Below are 16,592 nucleotides of genomic sequence, written 5' to 3' on the forward strand. Positions count from 1 at the left end.
TGTGGTCACACTACAGGGGCTAACTTCTCTCCATCAAATGGACTCAGTCAGTCAGGGAACATACATTTAAGAGCCAGGCAATATGCTAGGCATTGAGGATACAAGGGTGAACCATAGTGATCTCTTCCATCTCTGAATTCATGTAACAATCACTGTTCATGACACAGTTGCTGTTTTCATGACAGACATTAAATAATTACAGTTGAGTGAATAATTCTATGTGTGCAAAATGCTGCCAAAGAAACACCTGGAATACAAGCTTAAGTCCTCTATATTCTCTGGGGATTGGAGAAAAAGGAAAAAGAGTGCCTCTTACATTCTATCTAGTCAAATTAATAATAAAATAATCTTTAGAAAGCAATTCTGACCTTAAGGAAGACAGCCTTTTACATTATTATGCTGCTTATCTCCTGACTTTTTTTCATATTTCCTCAATAGAGAAAAAAGCCAAAATTCATGAACACTTAAACTATGATGTTGGCATCATTCTAAGCCATACACACACACACACACACACATTCACAATGACCTATGAAGGAGTCCTATTAATTTCCTCATTTTACAGATGAGGCAACTAAGGCACAGAAAGGTTATAATTAGCTCAGTCACACAGCAACTAAGGGCAGAATTAAGAAACCAGGCAATTTGCCTACCCCAAAGTCTTTATTATTACTTTTTAATACAGAAAATTTACATAATCACAGATAGGTCATTAAAATGATCTCCCCAAAACAGTGGATCAGTCTTCCTTCACAGGTGTATTCTACCTCCACCTTTAAGGCAACCTCTCAGAATCAGTTCCCCATCTTCTGCCTCTGAACTTTCATCCCAGAGTGAGGCTCAGGGCACTCTGCCACATTATGCTTCTCTATTCGGACTGCTCTTCTTATCAGTTGCTGAAACTCCATTCATTCTTCTGTAGAAGCCAAACCAAACCCTTCCCAGGCCTAGCTCATACTGATATCTTCCATCTCTGAATTCACGTAACAATCAATGTTCGTAGACACACTTACAGATGACCTTCTTTACTAAGTTTATAGGGAATATAAATTTCTTGCATGAAACTGGCACTCAAAAAAGGACTGATTGATAAAAAGAGGGTCCCCAGATGGTAGGGGACCTTTGTGGCAGGCAGCAATACTGGTAGCAAGTAGGCATTTTAGTTCTTGATTTTATGCTTTTTATATAACTTTTAAAAAAAAATCTATGGATATAATGAACATATCTGAAAATATTCATTCAATAAATGTTTAACATGCCAAGGCATTGTGCTAGGTACTAAAAGTAAAATAAACTCTCTTTCCTGACCTCTATACCCAAATTTCCAGCTGCCTTCCAGATATATCCACAAGTTCAAATCCAAGATTATCATGGTAATCCCTATAACACAGAAACAAATATTCTAAACTTGTCCCTCCTCAAGTCTCAACATGTCTTGTCAATTACTTTTCCCATTTTAAAACATCCAAGTTATATATTCATTCTATGAATGTAATAAAGAAACTGTACTAAGAGACCCTGTTCTTTACTCTTTTGCCAACTTAATAATATCATCAGGGCAATTCTCTCTGTTTACATGTAGATCTTGTATTAGCTGTGGGGCAGCTGCAATTTTAATTTATTATGTGCTAAAAGAGTTTACAATTACTTTCAGAACATTATTTTTTAATTGAGGATTTTAAGTGGGACAAATGAAGCAAAGAAACTGTTAGGCTTTTCACAGCCCTCAAGATATAAATCTTTACACAATGTAAAAATATAATTGAATACAATTCAAATTTAAAAGCTAACAATTCATATTAGAGGTCAGTGGTAGAGATGTTTAGTTTTCTGCCACAATTTCAATCCAGAATTAATTAGCTTATAAAACAGAATACATGGAAAAGTAAGGACTCACTTGAATCCCAATGCAACAAATATGAACTAGAGTTTTAGTTCTTTGTAACTTCTGTAAAAATTCTCCAAATGTATTGGTATAGTTTATGTTAGGGATGGAATCTGGTTCCTATGTTAGCTTTCCAGAAAAATTTAAAGAAAGGCAACCTGGCCCCAGCCAGTAAGGCTCAGTTGGTTGGGAGTCAATCCCATGCATCGAGAGGTCACTGGTTCATTTCCAGGTCAGGGCACATGCCTGGGTTTTGGCTGGATCCCCAGTAGGGGGTGTGCAGGAAGCAGCTCTCATAGATGTTTCTCTCTCTCTCAAATCAATAAAAACATATTTTTTAAAAAAGAAAAGCATCTTGGCATTTGTTTGTTTCTGCTCTAAGTGGGTTAACATTTTACTTGAATTAACTTGCAAAGTAATTGTTTATCTATAAATCAGTATTTAAATAAAAAAAATTGGTAAATAAAAAAAATAGTAAATATAGGTCATCTGAAAGAATACTGTTAAGACATTTCCCCCACACCATAACAGTGGTATAAAACATGAACATGACGCTTGATAGGATCCACAATAAAGTAAGAAAATGTCTGTTCGTGACTCTTTGTTGAAGGGTAGCACACACCAACAGAATCCTGAAAAAGATAAACTTAAATTATTTAGTATACAACTACATTTAAATGATAACCAACATACTTAATATATTTCCTGTTAAAATGTCATGCAACATATATAAAATCTTTGACAATTGGCAGTTAATTTTAAAAAAATATCGATACACAAACATGTTTAATTCTTGACTTAAGGGAATTTATAGTCCAAAAGGAACTCTGTCTTTTGAAAAAGTGCTTATACAGTGCTAATATTACAAAAATTCCTATTTTGCAATTTTCTTTTATCTTTGCTTTCTTTTAAAGCTTGGTCCATATGTACTATGAGGGACCATGTTTCTTTTGTTTATCAACAAAAAGCACCTAGCCCAACACAGTAGCTAATACACAGTAAATACTTAATAAATATTGAACTGATTGAATGAAGATACTTAGAAAGTGGTTCATATGTGCCAATAATTGTTTGTATGATACTAAAATTCAAGCATCTGATTCTGTGATATAAAGATATTTATGGTATTCTTTCTTACTTGACCTATAAATTGTGATTTGACAGAGAACTTATGTTTTACTCCATGAGTCACAGATTTAGCTTTTAACTAAGTAGGGACTATTATTAGACATTTACGTCTGAAAGGGAACTAGGGGGGAAGAGTTCATACTGTTCTCCAAATAAAAGTATACCTTATCAACTTTTAAGTTTAATAAAAAATTAAATATGATCATCTCTTTTCCTAGGCATAACATAGACCTAGTTGCTAACTCCAGTTGTAACAACCCTCTTAATAGCAAGTAATTAAATTCTTTGGTAGTAAATTTCCCCTCCACTTACATATGCTGTAACTTTAAAGATGAAAGAGGTAATTTGTATTTCCTTAGTTTGAGGATGCTTTCGAACACTAAAATAGGGAGGGAAAAGTACATTTTGAATATAACAAGCACTGAATAATACACTTAAAATGTTGAACTTTTCAGTATTCAGGTGTTCTTAATCATAAATAACATGGAAATATATACTATCCAACTAGAGCTGTCTGAACAGGGTGGCAGCTGCAATTTCAATCAAGAATGATGCAAAGTCAACTGAGTTGAAATTGCAGAAAATTGAATTTTAGAGGTCAGTCTGAGATTCAAATGATGAAATGACTCCCAGGCCAGAGACAATTACTGGAAAAACAGGTATTGGTAAAAATTCAGATTGAAGTGCAGACAGCTGTAAGGGGTAGATAAATGCATACTAAACTATAGAATTATACAACCTAAACACAAATGCCAATTCTGCCACCAATTTATTTTACTTTGGGCAAGATTAACATTTCTGAACCTCAATTTCCTTATATGTAAATGGAGCATATTGTGGTTCCTTTTAGGATTATAGGAGAATTAAGTGGGATAATGTATATAGAAACTATTTATTAAATTATGTATTACTAAATTATATAATAATTAACAGTAGCTCTCTCTCAGTTACATTCCCAACAAAACATTGCCTGTGGCAATACATAGTGAGGAAGCAAACTGAGGATTGAGGAAATAAGCTACAGACAGGTATCTATGTATAAATATATACAGATGATATTTATAATGCTTTACAATCTACAATCTACCTTTATATAATTTACCTCATAAAGATCACACAACTCAGTGAGGTAGGCATCATTTTGTCAATTTTATAAACAATAGTATTAGAAAAGTTAAATTATATAAGACATTCCAACTAAAAGTGGTATTTCTGGGAATAGAACTGAGGAGACACAAAGTCCAGTTCTCTTTCCCTACACCTCACCTTTTTATCCTATACCTACACTCTAGAATACATATACATCAAGGGTATTATTCAGGTGTGAAGTGTAGGTTAAATTTAAAGGAAACTATCCCTCTTCTTCACTTTATCAGGTGAAAGCATTGGTTCTCCTTCACTACTTATATAAAAGTAATGAGAGAGAGGGAAAGGAAGTAGGTGGACTTTGTGGAAGGATAAGGGGTGTGTGTGTGTGTGTTAGCTTGTACACCGATTGGGAATGGCCAGAACCATTTCAGGGTTCAAGATTCTTAGGCAGTTTTCATCTCTAAAATATTTCATTCTGATTTAAACCCATGAATCACATAATTAAATTGATTTCCATTTATTTCTATGACATGGGTTGAGGTCATTTTCTTTTATTTCTCTAGTGGCCAAGATACACTGTTTAAAAGTTGATAACTACGTTTATTTTTATTGTTGAAAGTATTACAGCTGTCCCCTTTTTTCCCCTACTGACCCCCTCCTTCCTGCTCCTATCCCCCTCCTGGCTTCCCTAGCCTACTGTCCTTGTCTGAAGACTACATTTAAAATGCTGTGCTATGACCACTACATATAAAACACTTGTATACATCTACATAACCAACCAGATCAAACGTATCTACAGTTATATGTCACTTTAAATATGGATCTGGTGGTGTTTATATGGACGTAAACATATATAAAAATTCACAAACCTGTATGTACATACATATGATTTGTTCACTTTAGTGTATGGAAGTTACTGCTCAGCTTTAAAAAAAAAAAAACAACCCTTTTAAAAGTTTGTGCTTATCAAATAAACTTAGAGGAAAATTCAGTATTTGATTCTTCATTTAAAAACCATATATATTAACATGTATCATAAGTGTATTTTTTAAAAATCCACATTTATTTTTTTTTAATTATTGATTTTAGAGCGCGAATGAGAGAGAGAGAGAGGGAAGAGAAAGAGAGAGAGAGAGAGAGAGAGAGAGAGAGAGATTTGTTGTTCCACTTATTTGTTCATTCATTGGTTGATTCTTGTATGTGCCCTGACTGGGGATCAAACCCGAAACTTTGGAGTATCAGGATGATGCTCTAACCAACTGAGCTATTCAGCCAGGGCCCATAAGTGTATTATTTTAAAAAGAAACTACAGCCCTGGTCGGTTTGGCTCAGCGGTTAGAGTGTCAGCCTGCGGTCCAGAGAGACCCAGGTTTGGTTCCTGCTAAGGGCACATACCTAGGTTGCAATTTGTCCCCGGTCCTGGTTGGGTTGTGCGGGTGGCAACCACTTGATGTGTCCCTTTCACGTCAATGTTTCTCTCTCTCCCTCCCACTCCAGCTGAACAAAAAATGAAAAAAAAAAAAAAATGTCCTCGGGTGAGGAAAAAAAAACAAAAAAAGAAACTACAATTTACACATTAGAAGTTGGTTCCTAACAGAAATAAATCATATTACTCCATTTTATTACTTCTAATCCTATATTGCTATTACTTTAAAATATCTCATAGGATAATTTGTCTAATTTCTTATAGGTCAAGTACAGTATCACATGTTTGATATATCTTAAGAAAAAAAGAAAAGGAAATGTAAAGTGATATTCATCAGATATGCTACTAATAATTGCATTGTATCAAGTTTTAGCAATCATTACCTCACTCTCCAGATAACCACAGTTTCGAAGGATGCTGGGACATAATTTCCATATAGTTCTTTTTATTTTTTTAAATGGTAGGAGAGTTAAAAAAAAATTTCATGTATTGATTTGAGAGAGAAACATCAATTTATTGTTCCACTTATTTACGCATTCATATGTGCCCTGACCAGGGATTGAACCCACAAACTTAGCATATTGAGATGACTCTCTAATCAAATGAGCTACCCAGCCAAGGCCCATATAGTTCTTTTTAAAATCGTGTTTATATTAATGATCTAGAAATAAAATAATAAATGGTTTCTTAATATCATTTGTGCTTATTTCTGAGGATCAGCCCTGTATTGACTCTAAATATGGTATACAGACCATTCTAGGTAACTCTGCTCATTTTAAGAAACAAAACCCCCAGTGCTTAATTAGCATTCAAAGGCCATAATCTAAGCCTCTCAGTTCAAATTATAAAATTTCACATCTGGGACAGATATGTAGTTTGGGGAACCTCTCCAAAAACTTTGACAAGAGCATGTGTTTAATGTCTAAAGTAGAAAAGACACAGGCACCATTAGTAACTGTAGAATTATTTCTGCATAGATATTTTTGAAATGTAATGAAACAATCATTTACTTTCTAATAAAATGGGTCTAAAGTATTATCTATATTTTTAAGGAACCATAATACTTAAAAATAAAGCATTTTCCAAAACATTTTAAAGGTGTATTTTATAGGACTTGTAAAAATGGGTTAGAGATAAAATATCTTGAGAATGTTTTTATTCTTTTGTTTGAGCCCAAGACTCCTAAGATCAGGCTCTATAATGTGGCCCCAACATCCACAAATGTAAGAATGGACTTCTTTGACAGAATGGATTACTGATGACATTTATCTACAAGGGTAGGTTAGATACTGTAAAGCAGCTGCTGCATGTATAACTAAAAAGATAGCAGATCTTTTTCTAACTAATGTAAAAGCATCCAAAATTCATGTAAAAGGAACAGGGGGAAAATATATCCTTCTTGGTTAAATTGGTTTGTACAAATGACTTGATTGGATATGTGGCTCACAATTCTGATAAGTTACTGATGAAACTTCAAGTACTACCTATGTGTCCTCTACTTACATATTTCTTGATAACTGCTATATTGATCCACCCTACATCTTTACCTTAACCAAGTGACCTAGCATCTGATCCAAATCAGCATGACCATTATTAGAAAAGCCTCAAGCAGCGCATATAATAAGCAAACCAGCATAGCTCTTAAGAAAGTCCGAAATAAATTACTCCACTCAATTACTTCGTGTTGGCACTTAAGCCATCTTAAACAAATACTTATTCTAATTATAATTTTCTACTGAAGTTGCTCTAGAAAGACAATTTCATAGCCCCTCTTCATTCAGCAAAGAGATTCATAAGCGTACTTAAATTTGGATCACGAGAGAAATATTTATGATTCTAAAAAAAAGTTAAGCTATAATTGGGCTGGGCTCCTTCTCAGCCTCCACTGGCATGAGGACTCGTGGTACATCTCCCCTGAACTGGGAACAGACTGCCCTCCTCTTTGCTGGCCCTCGTGGACTCTACTTGTATCATCAAGACTTCCCTGACTGCTGATATTGACAATTTCCTCTCTTTAATTTCTTAAGTATTTATTAAAGTATAAAGAGCTATAAACATTTGCCTATAATTAATTGAACATTTGATTATATAAAAATGTTTACTTGTATAAGATTTTAAACAATTACTTTACTATTATTTAATGTTAGTTTGTTGTAATTTATTTATGGTCAAGGACTGTCTGATGCTCCTCCTGTAGTCTCTTTACAGTTTGGCAGAGTTCTGTGCACAATATTCACACTTGCTAGCTGCCTGATTGAGTAATTCCATGGACACAATTACTGTTTGTCTGTAAGATGTCATGAATTTTGGCTACTCATTTAATGAGTGGCCATTGTTCTAAGTTAAACTTTTTCTTAGCACCCAAAAAATGTAGAAAAGAATCACAGGTAAGAATCAATGGAAGGGAATGTTGGGGAAAACAGAAGTTTCTTCGATGTTTAGGTTCTAGAGTTACTTCTGTTTCAAATATCTCCAATAGAATTTCCTCCTCCACATTTCATGGTAGTGAGGAATTCCACAGGTTCATGAGGCTGATGAGAAACAACACACTGTGGTGGCAGTGGTGTGTGTGTGTGTGTGTATGCATCTAGGGTGTAATGAGAAGTATCTACAGGGAGTGCTAGAAGCGGTCTTATAAGTTTTCATGAGCTGCAAATGATAAGGACTGAATATGTTTGATGTAGGTACATGTATGCTTTTTCTGAAATTCTGTTTCTAATATATCTTTTCCAACAATCTTTAATAACTTTCATAAGAATCAGAGACTGCTTATAAAATATTTTTGTTTTTAAAACCATATATCAAAAACTAAATAAAATAGCTAAATCATGTAATTTGTTGTATAGCTTTATATGACACATGGATTGGATAAGAGAACTGAAGTGTTGAGTATGAGTAAGTAACAATGAAGAGTTTACTAAGAAGCAAAGTCTGTTGTTTTCCTGGTAAAGCAAACTTTAAAACTAAACTCTGGGACTCTTGGTTTCATTTGTTCCTATCCCCTTTTGCCTATAAAGATGATCCAATATCCTCATCACTGAAAAAACCCAACCAAAGAACTTTCACTTCATTTAATATTAAATTATAAATAAAAGATACAAAGTTTTTATCCTCATGTGATCTTCAGAAAAACAACAACAAAAAACACCCCTAGAAGAACACCTAAAACAAAATGAGATTTGAGATTAGTTTGAAAAAGTAAAGATTATACCTAGATAAAAATTCTTCCATTTCTTTAGAACAAAGGTAATCTTTTTTTTTTACTATTAGTCAAGCAAATTCAAACATCCCAAGGGATCTCATGTTCTCTTGAGATTTAATAGGAGGCCCGGGGTAAAACAAAAAAAAGAGAGAGGGAGGGGGAAGAGGAATCAGCGGTGGGGTGGGGGGGGACATCTGTAACAAAAATAAATGATTTAAAAAAAAAAGAGAGACAGAGACCTGGAAGATGGCAGTTGCTAATGAGGAATGGAGCAGGTAACAGGTCTGAATGAGGAAACAAGAAGAGGCAGATGAAGAAGGAGGGGACTGCCCTGGCCGGTTTGGCTCAGCAGTTAGAGCATCAGCCTGCGGTCCCGAGAGACCCGGGTTCAGTTCCCGCTAAGGGCATGTACCTTGGTTGCAGTTTGTCCCCGGTCGTGCGGGTGGCAGCCACTGGATGTGTCCCTTTCACATCAGTGCTTTCCTCTCTCTCCCTCCCACTCTACCTGAACAAAAAATGTCCTCAGGTGAGGCTAAAAAAAAAGGAGGGGACTGAGCTCTGAAAGAGGATTTAGAAGTGTAGACATTTTCCAGCCTGGAAGAGAAGGAGGCTATAACGGGTCATGGTGGTGCCATTTTTATATACTTTAGTTGCTAATAAGACCAAGAACAGATGCTGGGTAATCCCACAATAGTTAAACAAATAATTTACACTATTAACCAGAGGTTTACATTTTGTAATCTAGCAACATTACCTCACTAGATCCTTATAGATAAGCTTTGTTGTTTCCAGATATGGATTAAGCACATCCTCGTATTGACAAAGGGCTCCACCAAGGCAAAGATGTTTGAAAAGACAAAACAGAAACTCTTCTCTATCTGGTTGGCTGAATATTTCATATTTTTCTGAGTCTTCCACTAGCAAAACCTATGTAAAATGATAAAATTCATCTTAATGTAACATAATATGAGGTTCTAATTTTTATGTTTTTGAAATTTTCAACTTATACATTTAAAAATAATCTAAGTCCTACTTTAATAAGCAACCTGAGGCCATTGGAGGAGAGAGTAATCTGTGAGACCTTTACACTTGTTTTCACCCCATTTTATCGTTAGGTACTGACCTTCAAAGAAAGAAATGTCTAAATCCATGCCTTCTTTTCTACTTTATTTCTTTGTTCTAGGTTGCATCTTCAGTAATTATTTTAGTGTTATTGCAATTTAATGTTGAGTCACCTTACATTTTATTTGAAAACAAGAGGCACAAATAAATGGAGAAATTTCTCCATCGCATTATGTCTGTAAGTCTTTGCCTCTGTGAAGGCTAAACACAATGGTCATTTTCTAGGTTCTCTCACCTTACAGTGTTTGGATCACTACTTTCCTTACCCACCCTCCTAGTTACTCCATTTTGAACTATTCAGGTAATTAGAACCTCATAACTACCTCTCCTTTTTCTGCTCTCCTCTAATAGTATAACCTTACACATCACCAGTCTACTTGAGACCTTGCTACTGATTACAGGAAATAGTTTGACTAGGTCTGATGTTGGGGATTTTCTTACACCATTAGGCATTAAAGACGATTAATTTGTTGACTATGGTAGACATGAACAAAGTGATGAATGTACATAATACATATTTCTTTTATTAAATTGTTTATATCCCACCTACTTTTAAAAAGAAGGTAAAACAGCCCTGACCAGTTTGGCTCAGTGGTTAAGAGCACTGGCCTGTGGTCCTGGGAGACCCGGGTTCGGTTTCCGCTAAGGGCATGTATCTCGGTTGCAGTTTGTCCCTGGCCCTGGTTGGATTGTGTGGGTGGCAGCCACTCAATGTGTCCCTTTCATGTTGATGTTTCTCTCTCTCTCTCTCTCCCACTCTATCTGAACAAAAATATCGAAAAATGTCCTCGGGTGAGGATAAAAATAAATAATTAAATGAATAAATGAATAAATAAATAAATAAATAAATAGAAGGTAAAATAGCTAACAATACAGATGAAATAAGATAATAATAATAGGCAAAAACTGTTACTAAGAAATAAAATGGGAAGAAAAAACAAATACACATAAGGAACTCTAAATGGACAAAAGCTATAAAAATTGTACACACAGATAAAAGAGGGAAATGTAAGTTACATAGCAATCACTGTCTAGTAGCAAGAAGTACACATACTTAAAAAAATTGATTAAGCTTAATACTTTATTTACCCTAATCTCAATGAAAATTCATCACAAGGTCATTATATGAGACATTAAAAAAAATAATAAACTTACCTGGCTGGTTTTGCTCAGTGGTTGAGCGTCGACCTATGCACCAAGAGGTCACTGATTTGATTCCCAGTCAGGGCACATGACTGGGGTTGCAGGCTTGATCCCCGGTAGGGGGCATACAGGAGGCAGCTGATTAATGTTGATGTTTCTCTTTCCCATTGATGTTTCTATCTCTCTTTCCTCCCTTCCTCTCTCTCAAAAAAATCAATGAAGAAATAAAAATAAAATAATAAACTTGCCTTGGCCAGTTTTCTTAGTGGTTAGAGCATTAGCCTGCAGACCAAAGAGTCTTGGGTTCAATTCATGTACCTGGGTTGCAGGTTGATCCCCAGCTCTGGTTGAGGTCATGCAGGAGACAAACAACTGATGTGTCTCTCTTACATCAATGTTTCTCTCTCTATCCCCGCCCCCCCCCAACAACCACAAAAAATAATAATAAACTTATGGTGCTGTCTATATACAGTTTACTTATAATGACTTGATGAAAACCAAAGTTATGTCTAGTAGAAGATAGGTAAGGAGAAGTGGTCTGTAGTTCACTGCTCTCTGGGTGTGCTGCTGGCACATTTCCCTTCTTTCTCTCCCTCCCCCTCTGTAAGGAATGACGTGATACTAAAGCCCAAGTTTATAGCTATCTAAAGATTTGGCTTAATACAAGGGTGACTAAAGCCCTTAAGAATGAACAGTTTAAAGCCTGGCCGGTGTGGCTCAGTGGTTGAGCGTCAACTCATGCACCAAGAGGTTACCAATTTGGTTCCTGGTCAGGGCACATGCCCAGGTTGTCGGCCCGATCCCCGTGGGGGACAGGCAGGAGACAGCCAATAGATGTTCTCTTGTATCGATGTTTCTATCTTTCCCTCTCCTTTCCTCTCTCTCTCAAATCAATAAAGAAAAAAAAAGTATGAACAGTTTAAATATATGGTAATGGAAGATGATTTGACTTTAGGTGGTGGGCACACAATGCAATATACTGATCATGTATCATAGAAAGGTGCACTTGAAACCTATATAAGTTTATTAAACAATGTCACCTCCATAAATTTAATTTAAAGAATGAATAGTTAACACATTCCTTTTGAGCACTCTCATGTATTGAATTGATTAGGCCGTGCAATTTAAAAATTTTTGGAATGATTGTTAAATAATAACATTCTATGGTTGATCTCCCTCTCCATTCACACATAGACCAGTTTAGTTGTGTAGCCCTCAGAGATTTGGTATACAATGGTTAATGAGTCCAACTGCCGAGCTGCGGTCAGAAAGGAGGTTATTATCATTAGTACTTAAGTTACACAGTGTGCCAACAGAATCCGTGTTGCTGTACAATGGGGGACCCTTTTTATTTCAGGTAAACCTGGAATTTATTTATTTAGTTTTCAGTCAGAAAATAACCAAGTTAAAACTTTCCCAGTTGCCACTGAGTGGCAAAGAACACAAGAGTAAAACATACAGGCAACAAGCAGAAAAGCAGAGTCCCAGCACTTCCTGAATAGAGGTGCTATTCATGGCATAAATAAGACAGGTCACAGCAGGCAGTTTTAAACAGAGTACTCTGTTGGAAAGCAAATCCTCCTTTTTAAAAAGTCCATTGCTGAGGCTCTCTCTGTAGAGGTGTTGGTGAACTCTCCAAAATTAGGAGTAAAGGCCTTGAGACAAAAAGGTTAAGTATGCCAACAAAGATCAGTGACAGAGAGAAGAGCTGAGCTTAGTCGTATCTAAAAGGAGAGAAACCAAGACTAGACCAGACACTTTCTGAATAATTTCCAATCCTTGGTAAGAAGGAGCAGAAGGTAAAATCAGATCCCCACTGTATAGTATTTATATTACCTTGTTATACATAAATTCACTTAAGACCAAATGATATATAGTCTCATTCAATTGGGTGAGTTTGGTTATTCTTAATTAGTTCATTTTATTTTCTTAAACTAAGAGTTCTCTTAGGCACTGTACTAGTGTAGAGCAATGTACAGACTAGCTGGATGCCTCCTGATCTCCTACAGACAAGATTTCTGTGTCCACTATGGTGCATCAGTAGCATCGCTAGTTCATTCCTATCTAGATTTATGATATATTAGACTTGTACATCTCCCTTCTCTCTTAATGTAGAATAATAGTAATTAGTAGTAGTAGTAAATATTATCAAAAGCTCACTAACAGCCAGGCATTGTGCTAAGCACTTTAAATGAATTATCTCACATAATTCTTATACTAGTCCCATTTTATAGATAAAGAAACTGAGGCTTAGAGATATTAAGTATCAGTTATAAAGCAGCAGAGCCTGGATTTGAATCTACATGTATTTGATAACAAAGCCCTAATTAGTAACCACTTTGTAAATACTCTTTCTCAATAATTAAAATAATGATAAATAATATTTCATTTTAACAGCATTTCATGCTTTTTAAAAAGTACATTTAAATGCTTCCTCCACTCTTTTTCTCAACAATTTCAGGAAGAAGGTAGAATTAACATTTTAAAATATTTAGATTTTAGAGAGAGAAGAAGGAAAGAAGAGGGAGAGAGAGAGAAACATACATCAATTTGTTGTTCTACTTATTTATGTATTCACTGGTAGATTTTTATACGTGCCCTGACCAGAAATGGAACTTCCAACCTTGGTATATTGGGATGACACTCTAAGCAACTGAGCAACCTGGCCAGGACCTAGCAGGGACATTTTAATCTTCATGTTGTACAGGTAAGATCTTGAGGCTCAACATATTGAATGATTTGCCTATAGTTATTACTATCTTGCAGGTAACTCAGAAATTATGTAAATAATCCATGTCTTCTGATTTCAAGTTCAGTATATCTCTCACTATAACAAAAATTAACTTAATCAAATGGCTTTTTAATTTTTTTTATCCTCACCCAAAGACATTTTTGCATTTATCATCAGATAGAGTGGGAGGGAGAGAAGGGAGAGAGAGAGAAACATCTACACGAGAGAGACATATCGACTGGTTGCCACCCACACAACCCCAACCAGGGCCGGGGACAAACTGCAACCGAAGTACATACCCTTAGTGGGAACTGAACCCAGGACTCTCTGGTCTGCAGGCTGCCACTCTAACCACTGAACAAAACCGGCCAGGCATCAAATGGCTTTTTTGATCTTAGTGATGAAATGAAAAGATTCTTTTACTCCAGATATGTTTTTAAATACTCATTTGGTATGTTAAGAGCCCCACATTGAGAAAAAATAGCCATCAATTACATAGGTTAGGATTTCTCTACCTTAGTACTGTACTACTGACATTTTGGGCCAGATAACTTTGTTGTGAGGGGCAGTGCTGTGTATTGTATGATGTTTAGCAGCATCCTTGGCCTCAACCCATCAGATGTCAGTAGCACTTCGTTGATAACTACTGAAATACACAAATAATTAAGTTGATACTTAAAGTCTCACCCAAGAAGAAATCTACCAATGTAATGATTATTACTGATCATTATTCATTGATAAGAGATATTTTATGGGTTTTAGACAGGCAAATTTTTTGACATGAAGCATTTCCTGATATAAAATTATATTGTGAAATTTTAAAATTCTGTACTTACCTTTCGTAACTCATCAGAAATGAGAAAAGGATCACAAAAAGAATCTAAACATTTAACAATATGTCCACTGTCTCGTACAATATCTTCATTGTATAACCGTTTAAAAAATGACATTGAAAGCTGTGTGCAAGGAACATTTAGAGCTTCAATTTTTTTCACTTCAGTTCCTGAAAAAAGATATTTTATAAATAGACATATAAACATTAATTTAATATTCTCAATTACTTAAAAGTAAGCATTACTATGTAGAGCTTCAAAGTAATAGAATCTGACTTTTATTTAAAAGATGCATTAGTTTAAGAATTTTATTAAATTATTTTGCAGCTTTTTCATTTTATTATTAAAAGTTTATAGAAAAATTTCACCATTTCATGTCTAGATGAAGGATATGTAAATTAGGAAGTGTTTTAAAATAGCCCTGGCAGGTTTGGCTCAGCAGTTAAAGCGTGGGCCTGCGGTCCAGAGAGACCCGGGTTCGGTTCCTGCTAAGGGCATGTACCTTGGTTGCAGTTTGTCCCCCGCCCTGGTTGGGTCGTGAGGGTGGCAGCCACTCGATGTGTACCTTTCATGTCAATGTTTCTCTCTCTCTCTCTCTCCCTCCTGCTCTATCTTAACAAAAAATAAATAAACAAAATACATTGTTTTGTGTACAGTAGGGATTTCTTAGATAAGTTCTAATGCATGTATCAGAATTGCCTATAAAAGCACTGGTATTACTTTATTTTTTTAATTTTTAATCCTCACCTTAGGATAGTTTTCCATTGATTTTTAGATAGAATGGAAAGGAGGGGAAGGAGGAAGAGAAACATCAATGTGAGAAAGACACATCGATTGGTTGCCTCACTGGGACTGGGGATCAAACCTGCAACCCAGGTACTCGACCTTGACCAGGAATCAAATCTGCGACCCTTCAGTTCACGGGCTGATTCTCTAACCACTGAGCCAAACTCGCCAGGGCAGGAATTACTTTTTTTAAAAAATTTTTGCCTTTATTGATTTTTAGAGAGAGAGGAAGGGAGAGGGAGAGAGAGACAGAAACATCAATGAGAGAGAATATCAATCAGCTGCCTCCTGAATGTACCCCACTGGGGATCGGGCCAATAACCTGGGCATGTGCACTGACTGGGAATTGAACCAGTGACCTCTTGGTACATGGGTCGATGCTCAACCACTGAGCCACACTGGCTGGGAAGGAATTACTTTATATGACTTTGGATTTGCATTATACTTAATGCCTATTACAAACATTTTAATTAATATACCTAATGGGTATTTCTAAAGTCCTTGAGGAAGTCTTGAAAATGTTCCTCTTCATTTAAAAATCTTCACTGTGATTTCATTTACAGTGTTCATTGCAAAAAAGTAAATACTATACAGAGGTCCTGGTTCAATTACCAGTCAGGGCACATGCCTTGGTTGTGGGCTTGATCGCAGTAGGAGACATGCAGGAGGCAGTTGATCAATGCTGCTCTCACATCGCTGTTTCTGTCTCTCCCCCTTTCTCTCTTTCTAAAAAAAACAATAAAAACAATTTAAAAAGTATATAAAGATTACAGTGATATTTTTATTACTGCCTCAATGAATCATTCAACTTCTCTCTTTTATGCACCCACACATATACATGCTTTCACTCAGATATAGAGGGGTGGTAGTCTTCATTCTTCAAAGTTCCAGGGAGATTGTAGACCAAGGTGTTGTGGTCCTTGGTATGTCCTCTTCCCATACATTTGCCAGATCTTTCACCTGAGAAATCACTTGAGATTCAGAGGAATAATACTGGTGATTATTTGTATTTCCTCTTTCTGACTGTCCACCTAGAGTCCTGCTAGGTGGGCTAGTGTAAAGGCAAGAAGGATGCCCAGAGCCAGGAACTGTAGATGCCTCAATAATTTCAAAAGTAATGCTAAGAAACTCGAAACATTAATTTGAAAGAATATATGTACCCCTATGTTCATTGCAGTGTTATTTACAATAGCCAAGATTTGGAAGCAGCCCAAGTGTCCATCAGATGAGTGGATAAAAAAGCTATG

The 16,592-nt window shown here is 35.8% G+C and overlaps 1 protein-coding gene across 1 annotated transcript in view; it reads right to left on the reverse strand.

Annotated features, from left to right (window-relative positions):
• Positions 1–2,380: 2,380 nt before the first annotated feature.
• The window catches only part of CFAP300 (cilia and flagella associated protein 300), a 30,544-nt gene continuing 16,332 nt past the window's right edge, over positions 2,381–16,592 (reverse strand). The window contains exons 4-7 of the mRNA XM_036259731.1: positions 14,563–14,729; positions 9,485–9,657; positions 3,326–3,392; positions 2,381–2,517 (exon numbers count right to left, since the gene is read on the reverse strand). Coding sequence (XP_036115624.1) covers positions 2,389–2,517; positions 3,326–3,392; positions 9,485–9,657; positions 14,563–14,729 — 536 coding nt within the window. The 3' untranslated portion in view covers positions 2,381–2,388. The remainder of the gene's footprint in view (positions 2,518–3,325; positions 3,393–9,484; positions 9,658–14,562; positions 14,730–16,592) is intronic.

Source organism: Molossus molossus, unplaced genomic scaffold (assembly GCF_014108415.1).
Source record: "Molossus molossus isolate mMolMol1 unplaced genomic scaffold, mMolMol1.p scaffold_m16_p_13, whole genome shotgun sequence".
Lineage (NCBI taxonomy): Eukaryota > Metazoa > Chordata > Mammalia > Chiroptera > Molossidae > Molossus > Molossus molossus.